Here is a 16,410-nt window from a genome sequence, read left to right as displayed (position 1 = left end):
TGTGACTTTGCTTTTGTGGTTTTAAAAATCTGGTGTGTGTGTGTTTGTGTGTCTGTGTGTGTTTAAGGGCAAGAAAAACCATAATCCTTCTCACTATCACTCTTTGGGTATTGTGTCACTCTTAGGTATTGCTTTTAAGTTTGATTTATGGAGATCTGTAAGAAATTTGTGAGGTCAGAGGGAAAGAAGGCAAGAGGAAGCTTTCTTTTAGAATTGTCTTAATTACTGTTTTACTGTATTTCATGTTTGTTAGATTATTAGAGGCAAGCCTGATGCCACACCATGCTTCAGTTTTGATGTCTAAGATCATTAAACAAACAAACCAAAAAGTCATTTAACATAACAGAAGGAGGTTTGTTTGGCCTTAGCGTAGCACTGGTGTGTAGCAGAGCTACAGTGGCATTTAGCTTTGGCAGATGTGCCCTCTTCCTTCCAACCCTTTGTCTTTATACATAAATATCTGTTCAGCCTGGCAAGCAGGGGCACTAACCCTATGTGAATGGGACCTTTTATGCACCTAAGGGACCAAGAAGCCACATTTTGAGCTTTGGTTCACCCTTGAGCCAATCACGTCCTGGCTTTGTCACCTTTTAATGGAAACCATCCCTTACCTTTATTGTTAGGAGTGGAACAGAAGATGGAGGGAACCCTGGTAGATATTGCTCCTATCATAGGTATTTATCCTGACTCACACTGAGCTCCTCAGGGTCTGTGGATCTCCCTGAGAGTGTCTTTTTTTTTTAATATTTATTTTATTCTGAATTTAAATAAAGCATTTTCGTAACATGATAGAACAGGAAAAAAACGATGATTGTACATGAAACTACAAATCTATTATGTAAAACTTCCTATTCCTTTTAAATATATAATACAGTTATCATGTAACCTTTTTTTAATTCTCTTCCCTACTCAACTTTCCTGCCTCAAAGTTTCATCCCAACTTTACCCAGTCCTTCCACTGTGCCCTCTGGAATGCCCCTTCCATAGGCAACGAACTGATCTTCATCTTAAGACTACTCCTCTCCTACTCTTTCCTCCTACTAGCTCTTAAATTAAACTTGGCTTCCCCCTGAAGACACAGCCTCCCTGGCCACTCTTTGTAGGACTGGCTGCTTCTTCATTCATTCTCCTCAGTCAAGGTGGAGGACCTGTAATAGTCCTTGCTCCCTATTGCCACTTCCAGGTTCTACCCCTTCCTTCATCACTTATGTGATGAACAAAAAACCCGAGAGACAGAGTTTCTGGCAAATTAAAAGTAAATTTATGAATGAGGCTAGCAAATAATAAATTGATGGTCTGTGATTTCTCTCTAAAACTGAAGACAAAATCACAAATGCTTTAAATACCTTTGAAAAAGGGGGATATTCTGGCAGGTGAAAATCAGCCCTGATTGGTTAACAATTAATGAGGAGATAGGCTAAGAGACCTTAATTCCTCTTTCTGAGACTGTGGCTTAATCATGAGATCACTCTGGTTGGTTTTCACCTTCATGAGCTGGGTCACCCTAAACTCCTGCGGAAAGGTATAAGGGTATGGGTAGGAATTCACCTAGATTAGATTCTGCTTATACTCTAAATAAAGTAAAGGTCTCCTAATTGAGTGGGGTCCTGTCTAAGAAGAGCAGTGTATTCCCAGAAGATTAGAGATAATCTCATCCATCAGTCATGTCTCTCAGAGACAAATGACCAATTAGGGCTAGGCCCTAAATGAGGAAATAAAAAATTAAAAAAACTGGATCCTAGTTTAATAATTGATTATTAAAATAATGGAAAAATAATTTCACTTAGTAACCTTTCTTCCTTTGAGGTTCTTGTTATTCACTGGTAGCTGTTGTTTGCAGACCCCCAGGGTGTTCTCCTTCTTCAATAAGTTTGATGCCTGACTTACATTTTTTCTCTCCTCCTCAGCTCCCACCTCCATACTGGGAACTTCAGCATACCTACTGATTCTCCCTCAAGTACTCGAACTACTCATTCCCTTGACCTGTACATCACCCATGAGCTACTCCTTCGCCCCTCCTCAGTCATATAAAAAGATGGCTGTCCCCTTGCTCTTGCCCCCATGCACAAATTTAGCAAAGTCATGTTAAAAAATTCTGAAATCATATCTGATCATAATCTGATCATAATCTATTATCTGATCATAATCTGATCATAATCTATTATTTTTTCCCCTCCTCACCCTTTCTTTCTTCCTTTTCTGCCTTTCCTTATATAATACTACTTTTCCTCTTCACCATAATCTCCAAACCCTTAATCCCTCCCCCAGGCTGTCTCCCCTAAACTAACCAGTGTTAGTCTTTCCTCTTCTCCCCATCTTGACTCTCTAGTCAATTCTACACTCTCCTCCCCTCTTGTGTCCTTATTTCACTGGTCATGTCCAGCCAAACCTCAGTCTTGGAACACTCTCACCAGTTGTTTCCTTTACACCTATACATGTGCTACTGAACGAAAGTAGATAGAATTGCACAACTGTTCTGACTGGTTCCACTACAGATTTGTTATGGAAGCTCAGCTGAGGTTTCACTCACTGCTCCTATACCTCCCGTATCAATTCACTATCTCACTTTCCACAGTCACTCTTCCAAACCTTTTCATCTTTCTTCAAATCTCCCATGACTCCTCCTTCCCTTCACTCTCTTGGCTGAGAACCTTTTTCATCTATCATTCAGGTGCCTTCTGCCATTCTCTCCTCTTTTATCGTTGTCTTCCCTTAGGTGGTGCAGTGGATAGAGCACCAGTGTAGGAGTCAGGAGGACCTGAGTTCAAATCTCACCTCAGACACTCACTAGCTGTGTGACCTTGGGCAAGTCACTCAACCCCAACTGCCTCATCCTGGGTCATCTCCAGTCATCCTGATGACTATCTGGTCACTGGATTGAGATGGCTCTGGAGGAGAAGTGAGGCTGGTGACCTGCACAGCCCTCCCTCACTCAAAAACAAAAGTCAAGTGCAAGTCATGTCATCATTTCTCTGATGGCATGATCTTCTTCGGCAACGAAGGATGAACACATCCTTGTCTTCCATCGTGAAGTGGCCTTACTCCTTACCAAAGCCAACCCCTCTATTTGTCCAAGTGATCTCATTCCAATCCCATCTCCTCCAACAGATTGTCCCCTCTGTAATCCTCCTTCTTTCACTTATTTTCAAACTCTCCCTGTGTCTACTGGCTCATTTACTACTGTCTACAAACATGACCATGTCTCCCCCATTCCAAAAATAAAAGCCTCACATGACCTTTTCATCTCCCACTAGCTCTCATCCTATATCTCTTCTGCCCTTTGTAGCTAAACTCTAGAAAAGGCCTTCTACCATAGATGTCTCCAGTTTCTCTTCTCTTACTTCCTTTTACTATGTGACTTTTGACCTTATCATTCCGGTGAAAACACTCTCTCCAAAGTTATTAATGATCTAGTTGCCAAATCCAATGACCTTTTCTCAGACCTTATTTTCCTTAACCTCTCTGTAGTCTTTGACACTACTGAACACTCTCCCCCTTGATATTCTCTTTTCTCTAGGTTTTGGGGATACCATTCTCTCCTGGTTTTCTTCCTACCTATCTTATTGCTCCCTCTCTGTCTCCTTTGCTGGATCCTCCTCCAAATCATGCCCTGTAAAACGTAGGTGGCCTTCAGGGTTCTGTCCTAGATCCTCTTCTCTCTCTCTAAACTTGGCGAGTAGCAAGAATGAGGTTACTTGGTATTCTTATCAGTCCCCATGGATTTAAATACCATCTCTAGGCTGATGATTCTTAAGTCACCTTTCTGCCTCAGTCTCTCAACTAGCCTCCAAACTATGGCTTTTAGACATCTTAAACTGGGTGTGCAGTAGACAACTTAAACTCATTATGTCCAAAGTAGAACTCATTATCTTTCCTGCTAAAGGATCCCCTCCTGCCTTCCCTATTATTGGGGGGGGGGGGGGGGCGGGGAGGGAGGCAAAACCATTCTCCTAGTCCCTTAGACTCACAACTTATGAGTTATCCTGAATTTCTTATTCTCTCACCATCCACCCCTGCCTGATCCAAACCCTTGCTAAGCTCTGCTTATTTTACTTTTGCAACATCTCTTGACTATGTCCCCTTATTTCCCTTGACATTGCCACCACTTTAGTGCAGGCTCACATCATCTCATGCCTTGATCACTGTAAAAGCCTGCTGGTGAGTCTTTCTGCCTCAAGTCTCTATCCACACTAATCCATTCTCCATTCAGCCACTAAACTCATTTTCCAAAAATTGAAAGTCTGATCATATCATCCACATTCTATCCCCCTCTCCCCACCTCCCTACATCTTCTCCATTTAATACATTCCAGTGGCCTCCACTTGCCTCTAGGAACAAATACAGAATTTTCTATTTGGCATTCAAAGCCCTTTGCAACCCATTTCTCTTTCCAGTCTTTTTTGTACTTTTACTCCCTGAGAAGTCCTTTGATGCAGTGACACTGACCTCCTGGCTGTCCCACGAATAAGATACTCTGTCTCTCGCTTCCTGTTGTTCTCTCTTTCTCTCCCTAGGGCCAGAGATGCTCTCCCTTCTCTGTTCTGACTCTTTTTAAGTCTCTATCCCCATTCCCTCTTAATTCTAATGCCTTCCTTTTATTAATTATTTCCTATTTATCCTGCATATAGCATGCTTCGTATATATTTGTTTGCATGTCTTCTCCCCCATTAGATTGTAAGGCCCCTGAGGGCAGGGACTGTCTTTTGCCTTTTTTTGGATCTTCAGCTTTTAGCACAATGCCTGGCACATAGTAAGCACTTAATGAATGTTTATTGATTGATAGGTTGACTTATGCCCAAAAGTCTGTATCCCCCACCAGTACCTGTAGAATCCAGGGAAAAGTGCATTCAGGCTTTAAGGGCAGATATTGCAAAGGGATCATTCACAGCTCCTTGAAGTCCTTTTTGCTTAAGTCCTCAAGATGTTCCCCTTAGGTATGATATGGCTTTTCTCCCAGACTGTCTTGTAGGACTTTGAATCTGCTTTTCCTCATTATATGCATTTTGTCCTTACACTGCCATCAGCTGTACCTAGAAAACTTCTAGGACACTGAGTAAAAAATCAGAATCCTCTGAAGTGCATGAAAGCCTCTTCCATTCAAGCCAGGAGCACTAAGACAAAGGCTGAGGTTCTTCTCCTCCCAACCTTCCAAATAATTCCTTTCTTAGGGACTTTCTCTTTCCTGGGTCATCATTCATTAGAATCTTCCAATTTCAGCTAGCTTGAAAGTTTTATATAAGCCCCACAGGGTATGACAATATCCCTCAACCAATCCAAACAAATGTTCTGTTCCTTGACACACAAGTTCATCCAGTGGCTTTCAAAGACATCTAAATTGATGATAGACTTGCCCCACTCTGTCAGTCTAAATGCCATGACTGATTGAAAGGAGATATCTGGGCCCCTTGGGTCCATGTCTAGTTAACAGACTAACATTTTTGTGGTAGAACGTTTTGCCATTTAAGTAGAGTGATTGTCTAGATTTACTTTTGCCTCAACCATTGAGAAGCATTGTTATAAAGTTACATTTATGAGGAAAAATATCTGGAGAGACATTATTGGGTGAAGGCTTGACACTGAAGAGACTTTTCCTATGATTTGAAAGAAGCCATGGATGACCAACAAGGGCGGGGGCGGGGGCTTCTTTCTCTATGGAATTTGTGTGACAAAGAAAATGGAAAGAATTTTTAAGAAATGATTTTATATGATGTTTTGGGTGATTAAATCATGCAACTATTGCCATTATAGTGAGGGTTTGTGGTGACTAGTTAGAGTGGTTCAGATAGCTAAAATATTATAAATGCTTATGTTTTTGTTTTATTAATTAGTTCATTGTTAGTAAATTTTATGTCCAGTAACTTTACTTACTCCTGGAGATTGTGATGAGGGAGAGAACAGTTAGTAACTACTGTTGCAAAAGAAGATTTCTCCAGGATATCAAATAATATTTGCATTTGAAAAGGGCTCTAAGTTTAGTTCATTTAGAGATATATTGAAATTTTATTAATGAGGAAATAAATTAACATACCCTGTTGGCACAGTAGGTAGAGTGCTAGGCCTGGAATCAGGAAGACCTGAGTTTAAATCTAGCCTCAGACCACAGGCCCTGGGCAAGGCATTTAACCTTATTTGCCTCAGTTTGCTCATCTGTAAAATGAGCTGGAGAAGAAAATGGCAAACCACTCCAATATCTCTGCCAAGAAAACCCCAAATGGGACTGACAAAAGTCAGTCATGCTTTAAAAAAATGTCTAAGATAATCCCAGATCTTGGAATGATATGATTAAATGATATGATTTACGATCAAACATTATTTTAAAATGTAAAAACCATTCTTAGCTTGTGAACCTTACAATGACAGAAAGCAGTGTGAATTTGGTTCATGGGATGTAGTTTGCCAACCCTTGGTCTAGACCAGGGAGGGGAAACCTGCAGCCTCACGGTCTTTGACTGAGTCCAAGTTTTACAGAACAAATCCTTTTATTAAGAGGATTTGTTGTGTGAAGTTTTAGATTCAGTCAAAGGGCAGCACTTGTCTAAAGTCTAGACAGTCAACAAAACAGTAAATTGAGCTCTGATATCTGCTGCTTATCAATTTCTAAGGTATAAATGCTCACACTGAAAATGTGGTTCTCCTGCACTGCTATGAGTTGGCTCCTGAACACCCTTGGAAATCACCCATCTAATTCTATTTCAGACCCTGAAGAAAGTCTTATTTTTCTTAATACTAACAACCAGCTACTTCAGGGGAGTTTTCCTGCCTGTCAAAATAGTCCTGTCTCCCCTTCTTTTCACTCCCCTCCACCAAAGATCTCAAAGGAGACAAACCAACAGCAGAAGTATAGTAGTACAAAATAATGTGTAATTTATAAAAGTACAATAAAATTTAAAATGATTAGTCCAGCTAGGTGGCACAGTGAATAGAATGTTGGAGTTAAGGGCATCTGAATTCAAGTGTAGCCTCAGTCACTTAACTGTGAAGGCCAAGTCACTTAACCTCACTCAGCCAGTTTCCTGTTTTAGGTGCATAATAATAGCACCTAACCTCCCAGGATCACTGTGTGGAGGAAATGGGCTAATGTTTGTAGCACACCTTAAAGTGGTCTATAAATGTCAACTCTCATTATTATTAAAATGAATGAAGGGATGGAAGTTGAGAATACGTGCTTATGAAAAATTCTATTTTCATTATTGTAATAATATAATAAAATAATGTAATAATCCTAGCACCAGATTACAGGGTGATGATCCAGCATTTGCTGGAGCCTCCTACTACATAGGCAGTCAAACACAGATGAGTATATTTGTTGGTCATGGGCTCTTAGGTTGTGCCAAATGATTTATCTAACTCCTTGGATTGGTCTGAGAGTCAATACAAAGACTGTGTTCACCAGAAATATAGATAAGAATTAGACGGGCCCAAGGGCCCTACCATAACAAATGGCTGCTGGAGAAAATTCACCCTATATCTGCACTGGTTCTAGAACCTAGACTATTTGCTCTAACTCCACCTCCAGGTGAGAAATATTTGATTTTAAGTAGATGAAAATCTCCAAGTGATTCTGGACCCTCTGGGCTTTGTGCTCCTGGCTCATAGAGAAACAAGTGTAGTTTTTGTAATAATGAAGCATATTCCTTGCATGGTTTAGTCCATTGAACCCGGATGAAGTCCTAGGACCTCTGGTTGCAGAGCCTGTGTGCTTCCCTCTGGATGCTATCTAATGTTCTCATTCTTATCCCATTGTGACCAGCACTGAATCGTGGAAACATGTGAAGGACATGTATGATTTTTTTTTTCCAGCACAACCAGCTCCACCGCTAGTAGCTGTGACACGGAGTTCACCAAGGAAGATGAGCAGAGGCTAAAGGATTATATTCAACAACTCAAGAATGACAGGGCAGCCGTCAAGCTGACCATGCTAGAGCTGGAAAGCATCCATATTGATCCTCTTAGTTACGACGTCAAGCCTCGAGGAGATAGTCAGAGACTAGACCTAGAAAATGCTGTGCTGATGCAGGAGCTGATGGCAATGAAGGTACATATTCAGTGACTACTGTTTCTATTTGTCAGGCTGGCATTGGATCGGAGAATTTAGAGATTTCTCCCCACAAGTGACACTGACAAATGGTGGTAACAAATCAACGGTAAGCTTAGTTTTTGAAATTACAGTGGTTGTGTATGGACTCTCTTTCCTGTCCCATGAAAAAAGAGGCAGTGGCTAAAATTAAACAGGTTATGAAAGTACGTGGCATGTTTGAGTTATTGAGAATATGAAACTAGAGCAGGCTAGGACTAATCTGGAAAGGGATGATAGTACAGAGAGAGGTATCAAGTGAAAGGGTTTCCACCTGGGTAAACAATTGATTTGAGAGTGCATGAGCAGGATAGGGCTAGTCTAGAGAGGGATGATAGAGAGAGGTATTAGGTGAAGGAGTTTACACCTGGGCAAACAATTGATTTAATAGCCAATAAAGTAAGGGGTTGTACCAAAATCTAAGTACAAGGTTATAGAATCCACTAGCCCTAAAGTAATTCTCATTCTGGATTATGTTAGGTTAATTTATGTGTGTTCCATCCCCCTATTAAATCGTAACTCCTTGGAAGGCAGAGAGTATCATCTCAGTACCTAACACCGTAATTTATATAGTAGGTATTTAATGAACTTCCTAAGTACCAGATCTAGTTGTACAGAAGTTTGTCTGAAAAAAATCTTTAAGTAGACTATAAATTCACTATGAGTCAAAAGTATTCTGACAGCCAAAAATGCTATTATAGATAGCGCTGAGAAGCAAAATGATAGACCCACTGTACTGTGTCTTCCTGTGTCAGACCACATCTGGAATATTATGTTCTTGGATAAATTGCAGCGACTGTCAGTAGCCCCAGAACAAATTTTCATCCTTGGTCTCTGTCACCTCAAAAATTAGCCAAGCGGATATAGTGAGTAGATCAGGTGGGCAGGATCAACACATGACTCCTCTCCACTGGGAAAAAACCCTGCTCCCCTACCTAGGAGTGAGAAAAAATTGCTCTGCTTTTGGCAACTTCACTTCTTGTTTTTCTCCCTTGATGATGGTTGAATAATTCCCCAAGATGATTCTATGGCATACGGCTCCAAACTGCTAAAACAACTGCATGTCAGGGACCGTCCTCTACCTGATATCACACTAAGCATCTATCCATCCTTTGCTCTGGGCCATACTGCCCTGCCTTCTCCTTGTGGCATGCTCGAGCAAAGATCTGAGTTACTTAGAAGACTAACACGAGCACATCTCCCTTCCCAGACTCTTCGCAAAAATACCCTCTCTGTTCAAATTCATTGTTTGATCTTTCTGGATCACATATCTGCCTAAGAAATCTAATGAGATGATATTTATAAAATGCCTAGCACAGTACGTATCACATAGTAGGTGTTTAATAAGTGCTTATTTCCACTCCACCCCAATAGAATGGGGAACTTTAATACATTATCCCCATGTCACTGTTTGCTAATTTAGACTGAGAGGTTGGACTATTTTTCTGTGCTGTTTTGAAGTATTTAGGAAGAAAGTAAAACAATCCATATTAGCCTTCAATTTCTGAGGGAACCTAAGGCTAGACCCACTTTCTGGGTTCTACAGACATGAGGTCAAACGCTTGATTTACTTGTTCTGTATCATTACCTTCCCCTAAGAATGAAATATGTAGCATGCTTATTAAATTAGCAGGTGATGTACAGCTAAGAAGGATAACTAACACACTGGATAACATTCAGAATCTAAAAAGATCTTGCCAAAAAAGTGTAGCCTAGAGCATTGGGCTTAATCTAATAAGATAACATTAAGTAAGGAGAATGTAAAATCTTACACTTAAGTACAAAAGCAATCAACTTCACAAGTGCATCAGGGAGACATGATCAATCAGTCATTTATCTTTGGGGGGGGTGACATTTTAGGGAGCTACGAGCTCAGTACGAATCAGCCATTGAAAGAGGCATGGCTTTCAAGAGTAGAGAGATGGTAGTAAAAGTCAGAGCTCTCCAGTAAGTAGAATGGGTTGTTGTGACAGGTGGTGAATTGCAGCTCCTTGGAGTCCTTCAGGCAGAACTTGGCTGAGCTCTTCTTGGAGCGTGGGTTCACCTAGACTGATGTTGAGAACCCTTCTATATCTCAAATTCTGTGACTACATTTAGATTAGCTTCTTAAGAAAGTTTTATAATTCTTTGACAAGCAGCTAATAAAAATCAAAGTAAAATGTCAAAATAAAGCCTAGATTCATGTGTAAAAAATTAGATTACATGTTCATGGTGCCAGGCAGTGTGATATACAAGAACGAACTATAGTTTGGGGACTAGGGAAACCTGGGTGCAGATCTTGATTCTAAGTTGCCCAATTTACTTTGCCTTTGGGTAAGCTAGTTTTTTGCTCTGGGCTTCAGTTTCCTCATCTATAATATGGGGCTTATAATTTTTACACTATATACTTCACAAGGTTATTGTGAGGAAAGTGCTTTGTAAAACTTTAAGTGTATAATCATTGAAATTATTATGTGTTTCTAACCAGCCCATAGCTTGTTATTTTGAAAATCAAAAAGTAGGACTCTAGCTGTGTAAACTCTCAGCCTCAGTTTCCTTCCTTGTTAAATAGGAATTATAATAGCACCTTGTAAGGAACAGATAAAATAAGATATGTAAAACATTTTGCAAACCTAAAGTGTTATCTAAGCGTTTGGCAGTATAATTATTCTTATCAGCTGGAGAATATGCAGAAAAGAATAATCCGAATGCTGAAGGTCCTGGGGTCCAGGCCAGATGCAGATTGTGTGAAATAACTGGGGAAACTTAGCCTGGAAAAGAGAGGACTAAGGTGGGCGAAGGGTAGGAGAAAGGAGTGAATGGCCGCAGTCTTCCAGTGTATAAGATTGTCATGTCGGTGTATAAGACCAGGTTGTCCCGTGGTTGAAATGCGGTACCTCCTCATCTCTGGCCAATAAAATCTCAAGTAACCTTCAAAGCTCACCTCTTACAGGGTGTCTGTGATTCTTTCCCTAGAAATTACTTTGTATAGACAGTATTTTGCATTTAACTATGTATTGTGTAGTAGGGTTCAAGTGTGAACTGAACAAGATGATGCTAACATACCTTAGAGCTGTAAAATTCTGTGAAACATCTTGCATCACCCCAGAATCACTATAAAACTAATTCAAGAAACCAGTACTGGAGAATAAAGGGTATCCTTTTGAGTTACTCAATAATAGCAATTTTTGTTTCCATTGATGGTTAGCAAACAAGAATTTTCTGATGACAAAAAGAATCAATCAATCATCACTTATTTAGCAGTTCTGTGTGCTAGACACTTTGCTAAGCAGTGAGGATAGACACAAAGAAGGACAAAAACACAGCCTCTACCCTTAAGGAGCTCATATTCTGGTGGAGGGAGTGGGAGAAAACGTAAAAAACCAGGAACATCATAGACACGTTCAGTATAAATGAGAAGTAATCTCAGAAGGAAGGAACTAGCCATGGGCATGGTGGGTAGGAGAGAGTGGGAAGGCCCCTTACAAAAGTTAGGATTTAAAGTGAGTCTTGAAGAAAGCTAGGAGGTGGTGTTAAAAAGGGAGAGGATTACAGGTATTGGAAGAGTTGATGAAAAGGCACAGTCTGAAGATGGAGTATCATATACGAGCAAGGAGGACAGTGCCTGGATCGTAGAGGACAGGACAGGGAATGAAGTAAAAGAAGACTAGTCGGGGACAGGTTGTGAAAGGCTTTAAAAGCTAAACATTTGATCTAGAGGTAATACGGAACTCACTAGATTGTACTGAGAAAGGAAGTAACATCGTCAGACTTGCGTTTTTAGAAAGATCACTTTGTCACTTGACTAGAGGATGGACTAGAGTGGGAAGAAACTTGAGGAAGGGAGACCAGAAAGCTATTACAATAGTCCAAGTGCAATGTGACCTTGCACCAGGGGTACTTGCTGTGTGCATGGAGAGAAGGAAACATAGAAGAGTGATCATGAAAGTAGAAATGATAAGATTTGGCAAAAATTGGATACGTTGAGTGAGTGTGACAGAGGAGTCAAGGATGACATCACATTCAGACAATAAACATTGATTAAGTGCCTACTGTGATGGGGATCCAAACTATCCATGCCCTGAAGGAATTTAAAATCTAAGGGGGAGACTATGCTGACAAATATACAAAGCTTTATATATACAAAGCTATTCTATTTACAGGATAGATAGGAAATAATTAAGAGAAGGCACTGAAATTGAGAGGGTTAGAAGAGGTTTCCTGTACAAGATGGAAATTTACCTGGGACTCAGAGGATGCCAGGGAAATCAATAGCTGGAATGAAGGAGGGGGAGAACATTGTAGGCAGTGGGAATGGCTAGATTTCTCTGGAAACCTAGAACTGAGAGCCAAGAGAGAGTATCTTGTTCATGGAACAACAGGAGCCAGAGGGTATTAGAGCCAGGCTCAGATATACCAAGGTAGGAAAATGTCTTGTTCAGCAAAATGGAGAAACTAAGTTAAAAAGTTCTGACCTTTACCTTCACGAGGTCATCTGCTCAACTTTCCCACAGATAAACTTTCACCTGTAGCAGCCCTCAGCCTGCAGGAGCATATGGCATTTCCCTTGAATGATGGACTTTCATGCTATAAATGTCTGTTTAGATCCTCCCACTATCCCATTTTTTATGCTTATTCTGAAAGTCCCTCTTTTTCTTTCTGCAGTCTCTAGTAAAATGACCCCTTTTTGGCAATAAAAGCATTCCCATTCCCTGAGGTTTCATGACTAGGCCAAAATAGGCGCCAGAGACATTTGGGCAGTGGCCAAGATTGCCTGAGGTTTCTGCCCAGGTTCCCTCTTTTCTTTATCTCTTCCTTCATGTTGGGCAGTTTCTGGGGTAACAAGATAGAATCTTAAGCCCATATTTCTGGGCTGAGTGACAGGAGGTTTTTCTCTCTTTTGGAGAGAAGACCCATCAGTAACTGGTGTGTCCTACGGTTAGATCTCTTACCCTAGTAGAGGAGTAATAGGGAGGTAGAGCAGAAGAGGAGAGACTCATAACAGAGCAGTCAGAAGTGGGCATGGGCCATCAAACAGGGTTGCCCAAGACCACGTAGTTTGTTTGTTTTAGGTGAGATTAAGTGCCCTTCCTATTTTCCTTAATGTGCAATAATCAAAAAATGTCTCATTTAGGTGAAAATACTTTATCAGCTGAATCTCTGGTAGCCGAGGATACTCAGAATGACAGAACAGTCCGTGCTTCCTTCATTCCCAGCAGGGGCAGGGGGGAAAGCCTGTTTTAAAATCAAGATTTAAGCAGTTTTCTCAAGGTGAAGTTCCTGGGACCTGACCTCATTGTTACCTGTAAAGGGATATTAAATGGGAAACCAGCAGCAGCCATCGTAAGTGACTCGGGGAGTGTAACTATTAGAAAGCTGCCCCAAGTCACGCTAGAGTGTCACCATCATGGAAGAGGGCAGAGACTAGTGGGACATCCCCCACTCTTCCCAGTCAAGACCTAGAATACAGAGATTCTTGGCAGGCCTTCCTCATTTATGAATGAGCCAGTTTAGACAAGCCAGTTAAACATAATGAATTTAACTAGCCCCTTGTTTTATCAGCTGAAAAGCTATTTTACTTTGTCCCACTACCACTTAAAATAAAGAGGGAACTTATAGCTGAAGAGATGTTTTGCTTTGGCCAGCTGCCACTATGAAGAGGAAATTGCTGGTATTGCAAAATTTTCTTCAGTCCTTATCTTTTTTCTTTATGAATTTTGCTTTCTCTTTGAAATTTTTGCCAAAAATCTAGTGTGTACTATCAATTTTAAGACACCCCCCCCTTTTTTTTTATCAGTTTTTAATTCTATTTGTATGATAACTGTGTAGGTGCCCTAGAGACTTTCCTGGTTTGTGAATTTATTTACCTTGGCTCACAGAAAATTTGGCTCAAAGCTGAGGGGAAAGTCCAGTATATCCTCAGGGAATAGGGGAATCCCCTTGGAGAGGGCATCCTGGGGTGGAGGTCCCATAACTCAGCTTCTGACTGGCTTGCCAATGACAAAGAGAAACTGAGGCACAAAGTTCCAAGCAAGATCAGTTTATTAGTAAGGCTAATAAAATAAATGACTAAATTGCTAAATTATCAATTTAAAAAAATCCAAGACTCCCCAGTGGTCAAGGATGCATCTGACTGTCAGAGCAGTTCTTATATACAGTTGATTACATGATAGTCCAATGATGCAAACTAAACTAAATCTGTGATTGTTCTGACAGAGAGAGACAGGGAGTAGGCTTACACTTGATTTGACTGAGAGGGGATTTCCAGAACCCATGGCAACAGGGAAAACAGAGTTGGTTAGCATCCTCAGGAAAGTCTCATGGTAAACAAACATTCTATGGCCAAATTAACTCATCATCCTTTCCCCTGCCCCCTTCCACAGCTAGCAAAACCTCCCAAATTTAAGTCTTTGTGGTTAGACTTTAACCCATAGGAACAGGGGAAGTTAAACTCTTCCAAACCATATCACTGACACCTATACAATCAATTCCACATCTGATCCACAAGTATTGATTTCGGTGATTAGTAATCAGTAATTAATAAATCATACAAAATAAAATAAGGTATCAATTTTCAATTTCACATATTCCAGACAGGGGGGACAGTCAGAGAAAATGAATGGAACCAAGAGACAGTGTCTTGTTCAAGGAACAGCAAGGAGACTCATATCAATGGACCAAAAAGGACTTGGGATGTTGGGGTGTAAAGTGTAAGAAGACTAACATGGTTGGAGGGGGTAGGTCATGATGGGCTCTGACCTCCAAATAGAGGATTTGCTTTTTGATCCTGGAGTTAACAGAGAGCCACTAGAACTTATGGAGTGTTATAGGAAAAACAGTTTGGGACTTAATGGAGAGGATGGACTGGAATGGGAAGAGACCTGTGAAAGACCAACCAACAGTCAGGTTATTATTGTAGTACAGGCATGAGGAGATGGGAGCCTACACCAGGGTGATGGTGGTCTCAGAAGAGAGAAGAGATCATGTTCAAAAAGTATTGCAAAGGTGAACTCAAAAGCCTTGGCAACATATGGGGGTTGAAAAGCAGTGTAGAGTTAAGGATGATGCCTATGTTGTGAGCTTGGGGGACTGGCAGGGTGATAGACCTCAGCAATAAGGAAGTATGGGGAAGAGAGGGTTGGAGGGGAAGACATTGAGTTCAATTTTGAACATTATGTTTAGGACATCTAGAGGATACCTCATTAGAAATATCTGAAAGGAAGTTGTAGATGCAAGACTGGAGATTTGCAGAGAGGTTAGGGCTGGATAAGTAGATTTGAGAATGGTCAGTACAGAGATAATTGAATCCATGAGAGCTGATGAGATCACTAAGTAAAGTAGTAGAAAGGGAGAAGATAATTGATTTATTGATCTGGGGAACAGTCATGATTAGCAAGTATGGTACAGATAAAATTTAAAAGCAAGAGACTGAAGACTGGTCAGAGAAACAGAAAAAAAAATAGGAAAGATTAGTGTCCCGAAAACCTAGAAGAGAGCATTTAGAGGAGAGTGATGCACAGTGTCAAAAGCTGCAGATAAATCAAGAACGAGGTTTGAGGAAAGGCCCATTGAATTTGCAGTTAAACAATCACTGGTAACTTTGGAGAGCGCAGTTTCCTTTGAATGCTGTAGTTGGAAGTGGAATTGTAGAGAGTTTTGTGTTCATCCTTCGTTGCTGAAGAAGACCACGCCATCAGAGACATGATGACATGACCTGCACTTGACTTTGGTTTGAGTGAGGGAGGGCTGTGCAGGTCACCAGCCTCACTTCTCCTCCAGAGCCATCTGAATCCAGTGACCAGATATTCATCAGGATGACTGGAGATGACCCAGAATGAAGCAGTTGGGGTTAAGTGACTTGTCCAAGGTCACACAGCTAGTGAGTGTCAAGTGTCTGAGGTGAGATTTGAACTCAGGTCCTCCTGACTCCTCTGGTGCTCTATCCACTGCACCATCTCGCTGTTAAGAAGAGCATAAAAGAAGAGAAATTGGAGGCACTGATGGCCTTCTCAAGGAATTTAGTCCAGGGGTGGGGACTAATGTGGCCCTCTAATTCCTCAGGTGTCAAAGGGCCACAAGGTGGCCTCGAGGCCACAGCTTCCCCACTCCTATAGCCACTATAGGCTGGAAAGACATGAGATTATAGTTAGCAGGGATGGTGAGAGTTTTGTGAGGGTAGGGGAAACATGTGCATGTTTGTAGAGAGTAGGGAAGCAACGGGTAGATGGGGGAGATTCTAGATAATGAGAAAGTGAGAATGATAGAGACAGCCATCTGCTAAGGGAGACGGGACAGAATGGGGTCACTTGGGCAGAGAGAGGCATTTGCCTTAAGCAAAGAGAAGGGCCACCTTTTCA

General features: G+C 41.0%; 1 protein-coding gene across 5 annotated transcripts in view; it reads left to right on the top strand.

The window, feature by feature from the left end:
* The window catches only part of MCC (MCC regulator of WNT signaling pathway), a 261,755-nt gene that overhangs the window by 220,668 nt on the left and 24,677 nt on the right, over positions 1 to 16,410 (top strand). For all 5 annotated transcript variants that reach the window (XM_072611670.1, XM_072611662.1, XM_072611655.1 and 2 more), the window contains exon 13: positions 7,801 to 8,035. In XM_072611670.1, the coding sequence (XP_072467771.1) occupies positions 7,801 to 8,035 (235 nt within the window). The remainder of the gene's footprint in view (positions 1 to 7,800; positions 8,036 to 16,410) is intronic.

Source organism: Notamacropus eugenii, chromosome 1, assembly GCF_028372415.1.
Source record: "Notamacropus eugenii isolate mMacEug1 chromosome 1, mMacEug1.pri_v2, whole genome shotgun sequence".
Lineage (NCBI taxonomy): Eukaryota > Metazoa > Chordata > Mammalia > Diprotodontia > Macropodidae > Notamacropus > Notamacropus eugenii.
This window is presented reverse-complemented; position numbering and strand designations above follow the sequence as displayed.